The sequence below is a fragment of the Rhinatrema bivittatum genome, chromosome 6 (genome assembly GCF_901001135.1).
Source record: "Rhinatrema bivittatum chromosome 6, aRhiBiv1.1, whole genome shotgun sequence".
NCBI lineage: Eukaryota > Metazoa > Chordata > Amphibia > Gymnophiona > Rhinatrematidae > Rhinatrema > Rhinatrema bivittatum.
The window spans coordinates 206,791,592-206,810,866 of record NC_042620.1 but is presented as its reverse complement, the minus strand read 5'-3'; the positions used below and the strand labels follow the sequence as shown (position 1 = coordinate 206,810,866).

Genomic DNA, 19,275 nt, shown 5'->3' with positions numbered 1-19,275 from the left:
CAAGCAGAAAATACAAAAATGGTGTGTACCACAGATGGTTCTAATGGAAACTGTTGCACTTCTGCTATGGATGACATGCAAGTTATAAAATAAAGACAAAAACACAAATCAGCAGGGTTTTAAAGCTTGGGGCTAACAGAGGAGACAGGAGGCTATTAAACTAGGGGGGTTTAGAAGTCCTATCCCTTACCTGGGCAAACTGAGAACAAACTGTTAAAACCGGTAAAGGCATTGGCGCGCATCTTTAAAATCCCCCCCTTTACTCAGTAGAAGTGGCATTTGTGCGCATAGGCACGGGTGCACTTTTGCACATATGCGTGCGTTCAGGCTATTTTATAAGATATGCACGTATGTTATAAAATGGCCACATCCCTGGGCGTGGGCCGATGAACACTTGTGCGCCCATGTGCACTTGTGCGCCCATGTGCCTGTTTAAAAGTTATCATCTAAGGTAGGAAATTGTCTCTTTTCATTTTGATTTTAATGACCCTGGTTACATTTTATATTTTAATATTTATGTTCCATTGTGATTTTTCTCCATCCATTTTTGTGAGTGCTTGTAAGTGTTATAAAATGAGTATGTCGTAGTTCCATCATTCCATTTCACTTCTGTCTCATAACTCTGCAATCAAAACATTATTTTAAATAAGGAGTGTGTTAAAGTAGGGGCTATCTCTCCAATATTATTGCGCCCATGAATTACCTGATTAAGGAGTTTCTTTAATTTGTATGTAGTCTTCTTTGTTTTCAATTGAAAAGATTTGCTTTGTTTGTTTCCCAAAATATATTGCTATGCCTCAGAACACCATGAGGTGTGCACTACAGGAGACTTGGAGATTTGTGTTGCACTAATACCTCCATACAACACCCATGAATAATCAGGAAATGAAAACAGAGATGGCAGCTACACATTGCGTTATTTATTGACTTCCTGCCATTCGGAGAGGCTAAGATAGTCCCGGTTTTATGCCCAATGCATTCACAGACCTCTAATTCTGCTTTTTTACATATCCATAGATGGAGCAGGTTAAAACCGGGACTACCTTAGCCTGTTCGGATGGCACGGAGTCAACTGGAAACCTTAGCTACAAGGAACCTCAATGTAGAAAGAATGGTTACAAAGTGAAAAATGTGAACAGTACTTTATAAAATCCTTCATTTGCTTTCAGCTGCTGACTACTCTTCTCATATACTTAGGAATATAAATACTTTGAGCATACCACAGCACCGTTGCAGGGGCCATTTCCAGATCTTAAAAACAGCACTGCACAATCATTTACTGACTGATTTGTTTTTGAAATATAAAATAGATGAAATAAAATTATAATCTCTTTGAGGCAAAGAAATACCTTACCTGCTGTTCGTGTGTTAAGAATGTGCTGTGCTATCTTTGTACAGTATGTGTTGCATAGATGCACAAAATAAAATAGATTCAGAAAGACAACAAATATTTTGGGCAGGCTTTGGTTAATTGGATGACAGTGAATCTTAGGGAGAAATACTGCAGTTAGACGGCCTGCTCTCCAGCCAACCCCTTACTGCTCAAATTTTCTGCTTTGGCATTTGCATATGATGAAATCCTGATTCTCCGCATGAAGAGGGAGTTATAATTTTAAACGTTTTTTTCTTTTTTTTTCCTTCTCTGCCACGTTTTTTGTCATTATAATAAGCTGCCTGCATTTATAAAATGATAACTTTTTCACGCATTTTGAAATTCAGATTTGACAGATCCTTGTTTGTTGGATTTTGACATGGGCACGCAGTGCAAGGACTATCAGGTTAAGTGGTTCTTTGACCGCAAAAGCAAGATCTGCACCCAGGTGTGGTACGGTGGGTGTGGTGGCAATGCCAATAGATTTGAGACAGAAGCTGAGTGCATCAGCAAATGTATGAAGCTATGTAAGTACCACATGGAACTACCGCTTTTTAACTTTTATAACATTTACAGCTTTTGTCATTGCTGTGTGAATTGAGCAGAAAAACCCTGCTGCAAAGCAGTGCTCTCTCCCCAGCTCTGGACCACGTGAGTTGCTGACAGATGTCATTTTCAGAATATCCACAATAAACAAATATATATTTGAATATACTTGGGCCAAAAGGTTGTTCATTTACATAGTTTGGTTATCCTGAAAAGCCCTATCAGTTGGCAGCTCATATGATTTGGAGTTGCAGACCACTGCTTTGGGGTATTGGAGCTGTGCAAGAATGAGGCAATGCCAGATAATGTCATCACATCTTTAGGAGACAATATTATTAACAACAATCATCATCTTCTCTTCCTGTCTCCCTTTTCTTATCCTTTGTTTTTACTGCTGTTATGCTGTTAGTGCCAACTATTCACTTCATTTTGTTTGTGTCATATCATGTACTGTGCGCTTAGAAAGGAGTGGTGTAAAAGAATTTACATCAAACAGACATTTTTATTCCTGAAATTTCTTAAGCAAAAACTTTGCCATTTCCCTGCATCTCACTGAAATAGCAATGCCTGCAAGATTCACAATTAGGTATCACAAATACTTGGATTGGACTTTACAGTCTCATTTATGATAAATTATCCAAACATGGACCAGTCAAACTTCAGCCTGTCCTAATAAGATTGCTATGGAATCACTTTGGGTGACTGTTACATTTTGTTGGGTGTATTTTTGAAATATGGACTAGCATATGACAAGCAGAGCAGAGTTCTTTTTTAAACACCATCTGTAGTTGTGGTTCATCTCTTTCCCTATGAATTGATCAGTGAGAGCTCTTCAAATCACTTTACCCATTAAGTAGCTAATAAAGTAGTTCTAGTTTCACACAGTACATGATATCTTTGATCAATCAGATGCATTTTCTTTCATGTTATAATGTACTCTACTTGTAAAGCTATAGTTCAGTATGAAATATTGCCATAATAAAACCACCATAATTTATTCCTACAGCAGCTGAAAGAGTCATGCAGCAGCCGCTCCTGGATGAAAAAATACTATCAGGTAACCGCACAGCCAGCTTCCTATAAAGGGAACCTAGCCTTTAACAATGAAACTTTTAGCAGCTGTTTGTACTGTGATGAAGGGTTTTTGTGCAGCAAGCTTTGCTTTTGCAGGAGTAGGCATGAGTTGCTAAATCAGGGTGACTTTGACTACTCCATAAACACTGGGACACTGCTTATTGGACCCTTCTTAACTCCCATTGTGAATCATTCTAGGGTTTTTATTTCTGCTGACCCTATTGAGACAAGAGAATTAAATCCTAAAATGCTTATGAAATAAAAAATGGGGATAGGAGAAATATTATCCAGTATTCATGGAGCCAAGTTATTCTCCAAAGTAAGAGCTTCTTAACAGAACACTGGCGTACCTGGCGATGTCCTTGTGCTTTGCATGAATACTGTGTCAGCATGCATACTTCATAAGCCAGGCAGCATAGTAATAAAAGGTGCAAACTACCATCACATGCAGGGATCCATACATGTAACTGCTATGTATGGCAATGGAATGTGAGGTTATACATTTGAATAAATAAATACATGTAACATATATAGCACTCTTTTAAGTGTACTATGTGTGCTATATATAAAGATTTCTATAGGGGACAACACTGCTGGGCTCAAGTTTTATGCTTTTGCATTTCTGTAACTAAAATCAAATTATGTAAATTAATAATATTGAAAACATAATAACTATTCTGCTCTTATTAAGACTTCAGTGAAATATAAATAAAGTAAATAGTATCTGCCCATTAATGTCTTTCCACACATCCATATAACAGATAATTTTTGTCAGCAAAGTTGCCAGAGTATGTTGGTAACAAGTATCTGATTTGATATTTCTGATTGGGCATATGCTAATATTTACTTAGGCTGTGCCACTACTGAAGCCTTATCTTCATTTAGAGAAAAAAAATGGTAAATCTGAACATTGTAGATTTGCTTCATAATGTATAGCACATACAACTCTATATTTTCCTGATATATAAGGGCAGATTTTCAAAGGGTTACGCGCGTAAGATACGCGCATCGGGTTGCACAAACAAATCTACTCCCGCGCGCACCTTTTAAAATCTACCCCATAATTTTTAGTCCATACTATGGGCTGTGAGAAGCTTATTATTGTTCCATTACTTTCAATAGAGCTGCATGCACGCACAGCTGTCATGGTGGACATGCAGCCAGCACTGGGAATGCAAACTCCTAATGGATAGCACCATACCGTAACAAGTTGTTTTCTTGAAATAAGGAATCATATAAAAGTAAGGGCAGTAATCAAAGGCAATTTGGTAGAAATCGGTCATAACTCAATTAAAAATAAAATCATAATACATTAAAAAAAAAACCACACGTATTCATCATCAATTAAAATAATGACAATAAAACAAGGAATAACAACATATCAATAAGTAAACAAAAACTAGATATGCCATCTTATATCTTATTAGAACCCCTAAAAATTCTTCCAAGAGCACCATGGCAGTAAAAAAAAATCCTTCCCTATAGTAAAATGTTCAAATAAAATCAATCATATAGAAACATAGAAATGACAGCAGAAAAGAACCAATGGTCCATCGAGTCTGCCCAGCAAGCTGCCCTTGGTAGTATCTGCCGTGCAGGTTACCCCCATATATCAGTCAGTGCTGCTTTACGTGCTTTGTTTATGAACTTAACCGTAGAAGCAGTCCTGTGTTTTTTTCCTTAATGTCTGAATATCAGTGCTCCAGACTGTAAAAAAGTCATGGCTTATGTGGGTTGTCCCTGAATCCAAATTCCTCTTTCCCTCCATTCCCCACCCCCCTCCTTCAAAGCACACAGCGATGTTGTAGTTGCATCAAAAGCCTCAAGGCTTATTTGTCAAGGGTAATAATCAATGCCTTCTGTTTAGGGTAGTAACCGCTAAGCTTATCAAGTTCCCAGACCGTAAAAGTCGGGGCTCTAGTTGTTGCTGTCTAAATCCAATTCCTCTTTTCCCCTGCCGTTGAAGCAGAGAGCAATGTTGGAGTTGCATCAAAAGTATCAAGGCTTATTGGTTAAGGGTAGTAACTGTCACATCAGCAAGTTACCTCCATGCACACTTTCTTTGTTTCCTTTAGGACTTTGCCGAAGAAGCAGTCCTGTACTTTTTCCCTTATATCTGTGTATCAGTATCTCAGACCATGGAAGTCAGGGCCCTTGTCTTCTGAATCCAGTTCCTGTTTACCCCTGCCATCTAAGCAAGGAGCAATGTTGCAGTTGCATGAAAAGCATCAAAGTATTATGGTTAAGGGTAGTAATCTCCATGCCTTCTGCTAAGGGTAGAAACTGCTGTACCAGCAAGATACCCCCCTGCAAACTTATCTCATTTCCAAGTGAGGCCTCACCAAGGACATGTACAAGGGCATTATCAACTCCTTTTTCTTACTGGTTATTCCTCTCTCTATGCAAGCCAGCATTCTTCTGGCTTTAGCTATCACCTTTCACATTGCTTTACAATCTTCAGATACCCAGACACTATCTCCCCAAGATCCCTCTCTTTGTCCATGCACATCAGTCTTTTTTCCCCCCATCACATACAGCTCTTTTGGATTACTGCATCCAAGATGCATGACTCTGACCTTCTTGGTATTTAATCCCCACTGCTAAATCTTTGACCATTCATCAAGCTTTCTTAAATCACTTTTCATTCGCTCTACTTTTATTTTTTCAGCCACTTCCTTTGAGAACCAGATTAGTTTCTTTTTCCTTTTGTTTTTCTAACATATAGATTTGTTTGCCTTTGTAATAGCTCCTTTCAATTTGGCTCACTGTTGTTCCACCTCACCCATTTTCTCCTAGTTTTCCAGTTCTTCCTCTAGGAACATTCCCACTTTGACAAAGTCTGTATTTGTGAAATTCAAAATTCAGATCTTAGTATGTCTTCTCTGTATCAGTTTGCGATATCAAACCATACCATCTGATGATCATTAGTGCTCAAGTGGGCACCTACTCAGACGTTTGAGACATTATCCCCATTTGTGATCCCCATTTGTAAGCACCAGGTCGAGTATCACACGCTCCCTCGTGGGTTCTATTACCATTTGTTTGAACAGAGCCCCTTCTGGTAGATTTTCCCATCCACATCCAGCAGATTAAAATCTCCAACGAGCAACACTTCTCCCTTCTTTCCCACCTTTGGGATGTCTTCGACCAGATCTCTGTCCAGTTCTCCTGTTTGAGTTAGAGGCCTATAAACCACATCGATGTAAATGGAAGCACCATCCTCTTTTTTTTTTTTTTTTTTTAGGACAGCCCATAATGCTTCTTCCCTACCCCATGTCCCTTGCATTTCAGTTGCTTGGATATTGTTTTTGACATAAAGAGCTACTCCTCCATTTTTTTGTACTCTCTGTCCTTCCAGCTCATTTTTAATGTGTTTCAAATAAATAATTTTGCTACCTTGGATACATAAATCTTATTCAAGCTGCTGGGTCTTTTGTTGAAAAGCAGCTTCGTACTTTCTCTTTTCAGCAAGGTCATGAGACAGCTGTGCACATAACGCTTGTATCTGAGCAGATTCTCTTTTTACCAAATCTTTTAGTAAATGTACCATGGAAGCCCATTCTGTCATAATATCTGACGGGATCCTTGTCTTACAAGGCACCATCTTATGCAAGAGTGAAGCATACAGAGAGCCGGAGGCAATTAAGTCTTCAGGTTTGCTTAACAAGCACTTTTTGACAGACTAGTTGCTGTTCAACATCACCACCATTAAAACAGTGCATCACAACTTTAAATAAGACCTGTTCTTCCAGAGCAGTCAACTCATCTTCATGTTTAGAAGATGTCATAATTAAAGAAGCAATAAGCCACTCAGATAGCACAATGTTTAACTAAATCTCTATCCCCAAAATCAAAGCAGTCAGATGGGCTGTAAACAGAGATTCAGAGCTGCTTTGCTGGAATTCAAAACAGAAACTGCTACTCCTAATCTCAAGGAATGACAACCTAAATTCATGACCAGCTGCAGCTGGCACAAAGCTCAGAAATTAACCCTGAAGTCTTTCTAAGCACAAAAGAGACTTCCAAAAAGCTACCGCTATTCTTTATCAGACAGCAGTGTACACAAGCTTTTAAACACTTGTCGTTATTGAGACAGCAAAGCAAATGAATCTGTTTTACAAGGATTAAACAACTCCAGTGTTATGCTGGTGGACCCTTGGACCAAGGGGGAGTTGATACTACCTGTAGGGAGGAGCCCCACAGGTCCCCACTGCCGGTAAGCAGAGCTGGTGAAAGCAGAGGCCCTGCTGGAGCTTCACCAATACCAGCCCACATTCCTCTTAGATTGAGCCCTCGGGTGCCAGGGCTGGCAGGTCTTAGGTGGGGCCTCTGCTGAGGTAGAAGTCCAAGTAGTCGGAATGTTGCGGGCAGCAGACTGAAGGGTCAGAAGAGGAACAGCCAGAGGTTTGGAGAAGTAAGTGAAGTAGATACACAGGCTGAAGTCAGGGGCAGGCAGCAAAGTTTGAGGTCAGAATCCAGACAAAGGTCGAGGCAGGCGGCGAGAAGCTCAAAGTCTGTGTCCAGTCTGGTGTCAAGCCAAAATCAGTCCAAAGGGAAGGAAGGAGAAAGGCAAAGAGCACAGAAGACAAGAACTACCCAGGAGCTCAGGAACTCAGGAACATGGCAAACCACTACTCGAAATGGAGATGACCTATTGCCAATGTGAAGACTGGAGGCAGGAGCAGGACTTAAATGGTCCTGGGGTGTTGAGGTCAATGGGTGCCAGGTCCTGTTTCCCACCGCTGCCCCTTTAAGAAGGAAAGGTTCAGTCACGCACGTGCCTAGAGGAGTGGCACATCAAAAGCAGCGAGATCCCGGCGGCAGCCACGCCAGCAGAAGGAGGCCAGAGTCTGGAGCTCCCGCTCCGCGGGTGGCCTTCCCCAGCATTGGGGGAACACCAAGGTGAGTGCGGCAGCTCGTGGGAGGCCGTGGGCCATCAGGTGCAACAGTACCACCTCCTCTAAACCCCCCTCCTGAGGATTTAGGCTTTTTGGGTAAGAGGCGTGGCATTGTGTGAGCAAGTTCTTGTCCAATGTATTGGAGGCGGGTTCCCAGGTATTTTCCTCTGGCTTGTACCCTTCCCAGGAAAGGAGGTACTCCCATCTCTTGCCACACTTCCTTACGTCCAAGACCTCTCTTACTTGGTACATGGTGTCATTTTCTGAGGCAATCTCCAGCTGTGGCGACTTCCAAGAGGGCCAAGAGAGTATCAGGAGTTTCAGGAGTGCGTAATGGAAAACGTTATGAACCCTCAAGGATTGCGGGTAACCGAAGTTGAAAAGTTACTGGCCCAAGTTGTCGCAGCACCGTAAATGGCCCAATGTACCAGGGAGCGAGCCGCATGTATAGAACTTGAAGTCTGATATGACGTGTACTGAGCCATATCCTTTCCTTTGGTTTAAACTGTGGCACAGATCTTTGGTGAAGATCCGTGAATCTTTTAGCTTTTAGACCAACTTTCTGGATTGTCCGCTGAGTATGACACCAGAATTTTTGGAGTTCTTGCGCCATCAGTTGAGTCGCCGGAGAAGGAACTGTTAGAGGAATAGGTAGAGGTAGAGGAGATAGCGGTTGTTTACCATAGACAATTTGAAAGGATGAGGAACCCATGGTGGTGCAAGGATGAGTTATCAGAGAACTCTGCCCAAGGAAGTAAAGCCGCCCAGTCATCTTGGTGGGTGATGACATAAGCCCATAAGAAGGTTTTTAATGTCCTATTGGTTCATTCAGACTGAACATTCACTTGCGGGTAATAGGCTATGGTGAAGTCCAATGTAATATTGAATGTCTTGCATAAGGATTGCCAATTAGGGATGTGATTTGGCTGAACCTTTTGGTTCAACCTTCGTTATCGGCCTGCCATGGGAAATTTCATTTCCCACGGTTCAGGCAGATTTTTTTTCGGCTGTCCCGAACCAAAAAAAAAACCAACCCACCCCAACCCTTCAAATTTAATTAATTACAATCTCCCACCTTCCTGACTCCCCCAAAATGTGCCTAAAGTCCCTGGTGGTCCAGCGGGGGTCCCGGGAGCGATCACCCACTCTCGGGCCGTCGGCTGCCACTAATCAAAATGGCGCCGATGGCCCTTTGCCCTTACCATGTGACAGGGGCTACGGTGCCATTGGCCGACCCCTGTCAAATGGTAGGAGCAATGGATGGCCCGGACCATTTTTTAAGATGGCACCGGCCATCTATTGCTCCTATCATTTGACAGGGGCCGGCCAATGGCACCGATAGCCCCTGTCACAAGGTAAGGGCAAAGGACCATTGGCACCATTTTGATTAGTGGCAGCCGATGGCCCAAGAGGGGGAGATCACTTCTGGGGCCCCGCTGCACCACCAGGGATTTCAGTAAGTCTTCAGGGGGGTTGGGCAAGTCTTGGGGGGTCGGGAGGGGGGGGTTGCAATTAATAAAATTTGAAGGGTTAGGGTGGGTTTGGGGTATTGGTTTTTTTTATGTGCCCTTCCCCCCCCAAAAAAAAAAATGATAAGAAAACCACACGAAATTTTGTGGGTTTTCCTATCGTTTTGGGGACCCCCTGAAACACGACGAAATAGGAAATATCGTCTATATTTCCTCGCAAACGAATGCACATCCCTATTGCCAATACCGTGCAGTGAACTGGGTACCATGCTCTGAGATTATGTGTTGGGAAGTCCGTGGAGTCAGAACATGTGCTGGACAAAGAGTTGAGCCAGCTCTGGAGCCGTGAGGAGACCAGGCAGTGATGTGAAGTGGGACATTTTAGAGAAACAGTCAACTACTACCCAAATGACCATATTGCCGTTAGAAAGGGGAAGATCCACAACAAAGTCAGTGGACAATATGGGTCCAGGGTTCCTTGGGGGCTGGCAATGGCTGTAACAGCCTCCAAAGTCTACCCACCAATGGTTTCTGCTGCATGCAGGTGGGACAAGAGTCCACATAAGCCCAAATATCCTTCTGCATGTGAGGCCACCAGTAGAATTGCTGGAGTGATGCAAGTGACCAGGCTCATCCAGGGTGGCCTGCGATGTGGGAATCATGGGACCATCATAACACTTTTTTATGGTGCTTGCGAGGAACAACCATCTTCCCTGGAGTGACGGTCATGGTGGAAGTGAGGAGAACCCAGGCCAGGTTGATGATGTATCAGTGGTTCAGTGGTGTCCTGAGTCAAAAATGAATGACTGAGCATCAGCCTGGATGTTTTTGGCTGCGGGCCTGTATCTGAGTTCAAAGTTGAAGCCAGTAAAATATAATGACCCACGGGCCTGCCAGAGATTCAATCGCTGGGCTTGGTGGAGGTGCTTCAAGTTCTTATGGTTAGTATAGATGGTTATATGATATTGTGCCCCCTCCAACCAGTGGTGCCATTGCTCCAGTGCTAGCTTGATTGCCAATAACTCCTTGTCGCCGATCCCATAATTATGCTCGGCCGGGGAAAATTTCTTTGAGAAAAAGGAGCAAGGGTGAAAGGTTCCAGTGGAAGAGTACTGGCTCAAGACTGCCCCTACCTCTTCGGAAGAGGCATCCACCTCGACAATAAAAGGACACTGAGGATCTGGATGACAGAGGCAGGGTTTCTGGAGGAAGGCGGTCTTTAACTTTTGAAAGGCCATCATAGCCTCCAGCGGCTACAGTTTGGGGTTGGCCCCCTTACGAGTAAGGGCTGTGAACGGAGCTGCCAACTTGGAGAAACTGTTTATAAAGTGGCAATAATAAATAGCGAAGCCCAGAAATCTGTTTTGGGCTCATAAGCCGGAGAGATGGAAGTCTCTTTCCTTCAAATAAACTCTTCTCAAGTTTGGCATAAAGCCTATTGTCACGGAGACATTGGAGGACCCAGGAGACGTCTTGGCGATGGGTAACCAGATCCTTGGAGAAAACTAAGTTGTCGCCCAGGCATACCACTATGCACTCAAAGAGAAGGTCCCAGAAGATCTCATTCATCATGTTTTGGAACATGGCTTGTGCATTGCACAAACTGAACGGCATCACTAAGTACTCATAATGGCCATCCCTGGTGTTGAAGGCCGTTTTCCATTCATCACCATGTCAGATCAAGATTAAATATTATGCCCCTTGGAGGTCTAGTTTAGAAAAGATCTTTTCTCCTTGAAGATGGTCAAATAACTCTGAGATCAGAAGCAAGGAGTAATGGTCCTTCCAGGTAATAGCGTCCAAGCCTCAATGGCACCAGGTAGCAGATCTATGGTGCAATCAAAGTCTCTATGAGGGGGCAAAGTGTTTGCTCTCTTTTTGGAGAAGCATTGGCAAACTGTGCATACTGCGGAGGAAGACCAGCCAGAACAATGGGAGCAGAAAGGCATTGCTAGATAGCTACTCTCTCTAAGCAGGTAGTATGGCAGTTGGAACCCCACCGGTACAATTGAAGTGATGTCCAATCAAATTGAGAAGAATGCTGCTAGAGCCAGGGTAATCCCAGGACCACGTGATTTATAGCTTTACGGATGACGTGGAAGGCCAGGTGCTCCACATGAAGGGAGACATTATGGAGCTTTAATGGAGCTGTGATGTGGGTAATTCTCTCCAGGACAGGATCCCCATGGATGGAGGAAAGGACCAATGGTACTGGGCAGAGAAGTGTGGAAATTTGGAGGTGTTCCATGAGAGCCTTCACAAGGAAGTTCCCTCCAGCCCTGGAATCCACTAGACCTAGTGTGATGAAGTCCTGGTTGCCCACCAAGAGCATCACTGGAAGCGTTAATGAGGGAGCCAGGGAGGTAAGGCCTAGGATCAATCCCCCAATGAGTCCTAGGCCCAAGAGTTTACCAGCCTTACCGGGCAGTGGATTATTAAGTGACCTGCCTCGCCACAGTAGAGTCAGAGTCCAGCCTGGTGGCATCTGAGGTGCTCTCTGGAGTCAGCTAGCCGTGGCCCAGTTGCATAGATTTCTCGGTCAAGGTTCCAGAGGGAAAGGAGACTTCCAGAGGAGAAGAGAGATGCCAAGGGCAGTTGGCAGGAGCTGAACACCTCTTGGAGAATTGCAGCTCTCGGTTCCACTTCTGGAGTCAAGAGTCAATCCTACCAGCCAACTCAATGAGAGAGTCTAGGGAGTCAGGAAGCTCATGAGCCACCAGTTCATCCTTAATTCAGGTTGAAAGTCCATCCAAGAGTATGGAGTGAAGACAATCCTCCCCCCAGCAGAGTTCCGTAGCCAAGGTCCGGAATTCAATGGTATAGTCAGAGAGGGAGCAACTGCCCTGACAGATGTGGAGATCTGAACCAGAGGCTGCTGATGGCCCAGGTGATCAAATACAGTTTTGAAGAGTTCTAAAAACTGCTGGAAGTCCCGAAGGATGGGGTCAGAATGCTCCCACAAGGGAGAGGCCCAGGCTAAGGCCTTGCCATCCAAAAGTGAGAGAATGTAAGTAGTCTTTGTGGCATCATCCGTAAATAGTGCAGCTTGGAGGCAAAAATGCATGTTACACTGGTTGAGAAACCCCTGACACAGTTGAGGCTTCCCAGAATAGCAGGGAGGAGCTGGAAACAGTATGACAGAGCATGGAGGGGCTGGGGTAGTGGTAGGAGCCGGTGTACTGGGGTCGGTACTCCTATGGGAATTGAGGAGTCTAGGCAGGCACTGAGATGCTCCTAGAGGCTGCCAGAGCCTCAGTAAAATGCTGCTGTTCCTGAATTTTCTGGGCCAGGCCCAGAATGGCCTGAAGAGTAGAGGCCTCTGCTAAGTCCATAGCCTTGGCAAACTGTTATGCCCGAGGGGGCGTTGACGCAACCTGTAGGGAGGAGCCCCACAGGTCCCCACCATCAGTAGGTGGAGCTGGTGGAAGCAGAGGCCCTGCTGGAGCTTCACCAATACCAGCCCATGTCGGGTGCCGAGGCCAGCTGGTCTTAGGTGGGGCCTCTGCTGAGGTGGAAGTCCAAGTAGTCGGAACATTATGGGCAGCATGCCAAAGGGTCAGAAGAGGAACAGCCAGGGGTTCAGAGAAGTAAGCAAAGTAGGTACACAGACCGAGGTCAGGGGCAGGCAGCAAAGCTCGAGGTCAAAGTCCAGGCAAAGGTCAATGCAGGTGGCAAGAAGCACAAAGTCAATGTCCAGTCCGGTGTTAAGCCAAAATCAGTCCGAAGAGAAGGAAAGAGAAAGACGAGGACCACGGAAGATAAGGAACTAACCAGGAACTCAGGAACGCAGCAAACCACTACTCCAAATGGAGATGACCTATTGCCAAGGTGAAGTCTGGAAGCAGGAGCCAGCCTTAAATGGTCCTCGGACGGTGAGGTCATCAATGGGTGCCAGGCCCCGTTTCCCACTGCTGGCCCTTTAAGAAGGGCAGGTTCAGCTGAGTAGAGGAGTGGCACATCAGATCACAGTGGCAGCCACACCAGCAGAAGGAGGCCAGAGTCTGGAACTCCCACTCCGCGGGCAACTTTCCACAGGGTTGGGGAATGCCAAGATGAGTGTGGAGGCTTGCAAGAGACCACAGGTCACCATGCGCAATATCCTGCTGCACAGAAAGAATTACTGGCAGTGGATGCTGTAACAAACAAGTCCAAAATATGTTTACATAAAACAGACAACCTCAGTGTGTGACTCTGCGTAACCCCAAAATATTTATCTCAGTGGAACCTCCTGCTCTAAATATTTCTCGGATTGGAAATCTTACAGTAGATTATCAGATTTAACCAATAATCTTATGAGATGGATTCAGTAATTTTAGGGTGCAAAGATCAACACTTTTTGTATGAGGCAGTCAATTTATTAGCAGCATACATGACAAACAAAAGTAATATAATTATTCTTTGTTTTGTTTTGTATGTTACAATTTCAGTATTAGTTTACAGTGTAAGACTGTCATATATGATAAGCAAAGAATATACCTTTCAAGCTTAACTTGAACTTAAGATTTTGCAATTGCAATCTAGATAACCCCAGCTGTGAAGCAATTTGAACCAGTGTTCTCACCCTTTGAAGTACTGCGTCCGTCCTAGGTCACTCCTGAAACAGGATACAGTCTGACATCCAAGGGAATGGATCTGTTTTCATTTTGTCCTAGATGACAGATAAAACCTCAAATTTTCACAGATGTCTCTGAGATATGAGAGCAGCAAGTATAAAAACAGTAATCGGTCAGGGTAAATCTGATAAACAGTTGCGTGCACTTCAATGAGCAACTGCACTGAGTAAATGTCAGTCTTTAGCTTGCAAGTCACAATGATAGTGGCTGACACAATCAGTTACAGAAACACAGCTCTCAGACAACTTTCCAGAGGTCCGTGAAGGAAATCACGGTAAGAAACACTTGGCCAAGGTTCTTTCAGATAAAATCTGACGAAAATGTATTCGAACACTGTCAGACATTAAAAGTCACCTGTCTGACATTAGAGCTCATCTATCCGTGTAACCCAAAATCTCTCTTGGATAAAGTCCATAGGGTTCCACTTTTGCTCTGGAAGAGCTGTTGCCACCTCCTATAGATACAGAATTGGTGGGATACAAATAATGTCACCTATGCCTCAACACATAGGAATATTCTCAGGCTCATTAGAGTTCATCAGCGAAACGCATGTGTTAGAACAATGGTCGCTTCACGGCTGGATACAAAGTCTTTACCAAAGACATGTTCTCAGATCTGGTCCAAGGTTTCTTCTTCTCATTTGGGAGATGTTGACAACTCTCTGATATTAGGAATCAAACACAGTCTTTTCCTTTCTGTGAAAAACAGGTTTTGTAAAAAGTTAGCCAAAAATATCACATGGCTGCAAACTCCATGTTATCTTGCTCTTCAGACCTATACTTTGGTTCAGGCTGTGTGCAGTAATAGGCCCAAAAGTTCATAATGCACATCCTGGTTTGGGATCACTGCTGTCTACCCCAAAGGCTGCCAAATACAATCCTCTTTTCCTGGCTCCAACTCAAGGCCATCCCTGCCCCTCACACACAGAGTCAGCCAGTTTGCGCCTTTTCTTCCTTAAATGGTATCCCAGTATTCCTTTGGCTTTCTCCTCTGCTGGTTATGTAATGCTGTTCTCTGGGCAGGCTAAATAGTACAGCCTGCCCAGGCTAAATAGTACAGCCCTTTTCCTGGTTCTTGCAGAACATTTGTCTTTCTTGGAAGAGCACACAGGGGTTTTGATATATTTGTATATTCCTTCATTGGCTGTGGTGGCTTGTAGTCTCTGCAGGGCTGAAAAGCCCTTTTTGGCAGGTCCAAACACATCTCTCAGATCCAGATGCAGCTCAGTCCATATTATTAGGGATTTGTAGTCATTTTATTTTCTTTGTGTGCATAACTTATTTGCACACATAAATTTGTTCTCATATGCAGTATATAAAATATGATTTTCTGCACACAAATATATTATTTGCATAAAGTAAAACAAATGCAAACAAATTTTTAAAACATAATGAAAAAAAGGAACAAAATGAATGAAAGAACCCAAATAAACTATTGCGTGTGCAATAGTTTATTCCTTATAAAATGATAACATGGTCATTATCAAATGATGTCAGTTCATAATCTGATCACAGCTTTAAAGTTTCTCCTCTTTTCATATTTAATTTCTTTGTGCAAGAACTGAATGTATTAAATAAATGATTTTACTAGCAATGATAGTCCTATCATATATTTATTTATTTCCAAACATTTGATATTCTGCCTTTTTCCAAAGCAGATTATAATCAATAAGGATGTTCTAACAGGTGTACAAATGATGGCATTTGTTTAAGGGTAGTTTGTAGCTGTCATAGAATCGATTTCAGGCATAGCAGATGTTGTTTCCTTATTAATGAACTATCTGGGGGAAGGCTTTGTTGAACAAAAAATGAGGTAGGATGGCTCAAGGTGAAGGGCAACAGGCCTCTCCTTTCAGATTTTGGGTGCATAGCAGTTGAAAGCCCAAAGTCTTGTGCAGGCCAATTTTGCAGAAGTCAGAGAGGAGATGGAAAGAAAGACCTTGTGGGAGGATTGGTGTTCTCTGGTGGGGGGCTTAGGAGACAAGAAGAAAGGAGAGGTGCTCTGGGGCCTGCTTATTTACACATTTAAAGACAAAGCAAAGGGTTCTGAATGTAATCCTGGTTTCTTCCGGGAACCAGTTTATATAAGGTAGGTGTTGTGTAGTCTGTTGCTTTGGCCCCTACCAAGATTCTGCCTACAGTATTTTGTACTATACCTGGAAATGCCATTCAGTAGAGAGTTACAATGGTCAATCCAACTGATGATTAGTGCATGAATTACGATGGCTAAGTTGTACTGATCAAGATAGTTGCATAATTGATGAATCCGGTATAGATACATGGAGGAATCTCTTACTACTCTAGAGATGTGGATTCCATCATAAGATTCTTGTCAAGTTGAATCCCAAGGCTTCATAATGATTCTTTGAGATGAAGGAGGTTTCCTGATAGAGAGAAAGCAGAATACAGTAGCTAAACAAAAGTCCCTTGGATAATTAATTTTTACGAAAGAATCTTTTGATATCACTGGTAAGAAATGTTAAGGTTGAAATTCTCTGGAAATCTCTGAAGCACGAATGATCATGTTACCTGTATTTTTTATTCATATATTTCTGTAATAATAGAAAGCAATGGAGAATGCAAATAAGGTAGTATAATGCACTGAATAGCATATAATGGCACTCTGGTAATGCAATGGGATCTTCTTTTTGCATCTTTTTATTACAGTCACCGATATCTGTAAACTTCAAAAAGAAGAGGGGACTTGCAGAGAATATGTACTGAAATGGTACTATGATCCACAGACCAAAAGTTGTGCTAGATTCTGGTATGGTGGTTGTGGTGGAAATGACAACAGATTCAGCACTCAAAAAGAATGTGAAAAGACTTGTATCCCTGGTAAGTTGTATTCTTTCCATATTAGACTTATATAAGAACATGAGAATTGCCATGCTTGATCAGTCTAATGGTCTATCAAGCCCAGTATCTTGTGTCCAAAAGGTAGCCAATCTGGATCACTTGGAAGTACCCAGAAAATCACTTCCCAGATGTAGTAGGTGATGATCTGTGTGTTTGCCAAGCTAATAATTTGGTTCTTTCCCATTAAGACATGTTTATCCATATGACCAATAATTTTCTTAACAATAGCCTCCACCATTTTACCCAGCACCAGTGTCAGGCTCACCAGTTTGTAATTTTCTGGGTCTGCCTTGGCACCCTTTTTGAAAATTGATGTTACATTGGTTACCCCCAACTTCTCAGGTACTGGAGAGTAGTCAACATCAGTTCTTAAAGGCTGGCCTAATCTATGACTTAGTAGAACAATAAAGCTAGAAACTCAATTAGATTCTCATTTTAAATTCTGCTTTTCAATGCAGGTGGCAGGGTAAGTATTGCACATCATCTGATGGTTGACCCAAAGGGGAATATGCTTCCATAGCTTCAACATATGTGAAAAAAGTCAGATTTTTGTCTAGTGATATAAATAACATCCATAATATTTAATTAGGGTTTAGTCTTGCCAGTGTCTATCTTTTAACAGTAAATCATGTTGCAATAGTTTAAAAGTAAAAAAACTGTATTTTCATGATCTCCTATGGAATTGAAATATAATGAATGCCAAAAATGACATTAGGATAAAGGACTTTTTAAATTTTCTGTCTATGGGGAAAATATTTAGTAAACTAACCCTAGAGGTCTTATTCAAAAAGATTTTCCCCATTCTGTTGGCAATTTGTTTTACGTAACTGGATAAAGGGGTAGATTTTCTAAATCTAAGTACGCCGGATTTTATAAGATACGCACGTAGCCGCGCATATCTTATAAAATCCGGGGTCAGCGCGCGCAAGGGGGTGCACATTTGTGCAACTTGCGGGCGCCGAGCCCTGCGCGCGCTGCCTGTTCCCTCCGAGGCCGCGCCGAAATCGGAGCGGCCTCGGAGGGAACTTTCCTTCTCCCCCCCCCCCCCCGCATCTTCTCCTCCCTTCCCCTACCTAGCCCATCCCCCTGGCCCTATCTAACCCTTCCCCCTACATTTGTTGGCAAAGTTACGCCAGCCGGAGGCAGGCGTAACTCTGCGCGCGCCAGCGGGCTGCTGGTGCGCCATCACCCGACCCGGGGGCTGGTCCGGAGGCCTCGACCACGCCCACGGGCTGGCGCCCCTCCCCCGACACGCCCCCCCCTTGCTTAGTCCCGGGACTTACGCGTGTCCCGGGGCTTGCGCACGCCACCTAGCCTATGCAAAATAGGCTCGGCGCGCGCAGGGGGCTTTTAAAAGGGTTATGCATATAACTTATGCGCGTAACCCTTTTAAAATCCGGCCGTTTAAAATGTAACAAATGAATTCATTTTCAGGTTATTCAGAATGTAAAGGTCAAAAAATTGACATATTCCAAGAAATCTTGAATGTTACTTAGATTTTTTTATTTCTGTAAATAGTGCATACTAGCAAATAGTACACACTATTTACTACAACATCTGTCCATCCCTGGTTCTCCCCACAGTGCCTGCCCTGCCCAGGCACCAAGTTAGTCCTTCAGGGTTTCGAAGGGGAAAAGGAGCAAGACCAAGCCACAGGTACTTCTGCCCACTAGCTGTGCTTTAAATATGGCAGCCTCAGGACCATTTGTTTTTCAACTGTATTGTTTTACAGCTGTATTGGTTTACAACCGTAAAACAACTAGGCCCCAGCAGGGCCTAAAACTGGTACCATGTTTAAAGTGAGGCCAGCAGGGCAGGAGTACCTGTGGCTTACTCTTGCCCCTTTTCTCTTCAGAATGTCCCGAAGGGGCAAGTAGGGATCATTAGTGGAACCAGGAAGGGTGAGGCAGGGAATGAGGGATTCATTTGTTTTGTTTTTGATTTTTGTTTTTTTTAATTTAATGGGGCTGATATTAGGCTGCTAACTGGCTGCACAAGTTAGCCGGATAAACTTATCCAGCTAACTTGGTCAAGATTTTCCGCAGCATAGCAGCTCTGCTAAATATTTATTTATGTGGCTAACTTATGAATAGCTGAATAGCGGTCATACACTTATTTGGCTAAGAGGTTATTTACTAATGGTTTTCATTTATTTTTTGTCTATGGGAAAAATCCTTAGCAAATAGAGCTATAAGCTGTATAATCCTGAATATTTGTATTAATCTGGCTAACTCGGAGATGCAGTAGGGCTCTACTGCTCATTAAACATATATTATGCAATATAGCACTATCGCGGTGATATCACACAACATACATGATATTTAGCATAGCCGTGCCCAGATTCCCACCTTTATTACAAAGAACTGTTTTGCATGTGATTTGCATGCATGAATTTTGCATGCAAAACAGTTCATTAATAAGGAATATGATGTAAATAATTTATCA

The 19,275-nt window shown here is 43.1% G+C and overlaps 1 protein-coding gene across 5 annotated transcripts in view; it reads left to right on the top strand.

Annotated features, from left to right (window-relative positions):
* COL6A3 (collagen type VI alpha 3 chain) overlaps positions 1–19,275 on the top strand; it is a 385,613-nt gene that overhangs the window by 361,204 nt on the left and 5,134 nt on the right. For 4 of the 5 annotated variants that reach the window (XM_029606487.1, XM_029606489.1, XM_029606490.1 and 1 more), the window contains 3 exons: positions 1,720–1,899; positions 2,925–2,975; positions 16,639–16,809. In XM_029606487.1, the coding sequence (XP_029462347.1) occupies positions 1,720–1,899; positions 2,925–2,975; positions 16,639–16,809 (402 nt within the window). The remainder of the gene's footprint in view (positions 1–1,719; positions 1,900–2,924; positions 2,976–16,638; positions 16,810–19,275) is intronic. The other variant, XM_029606488.1, reaches the window with a different exon arrangement.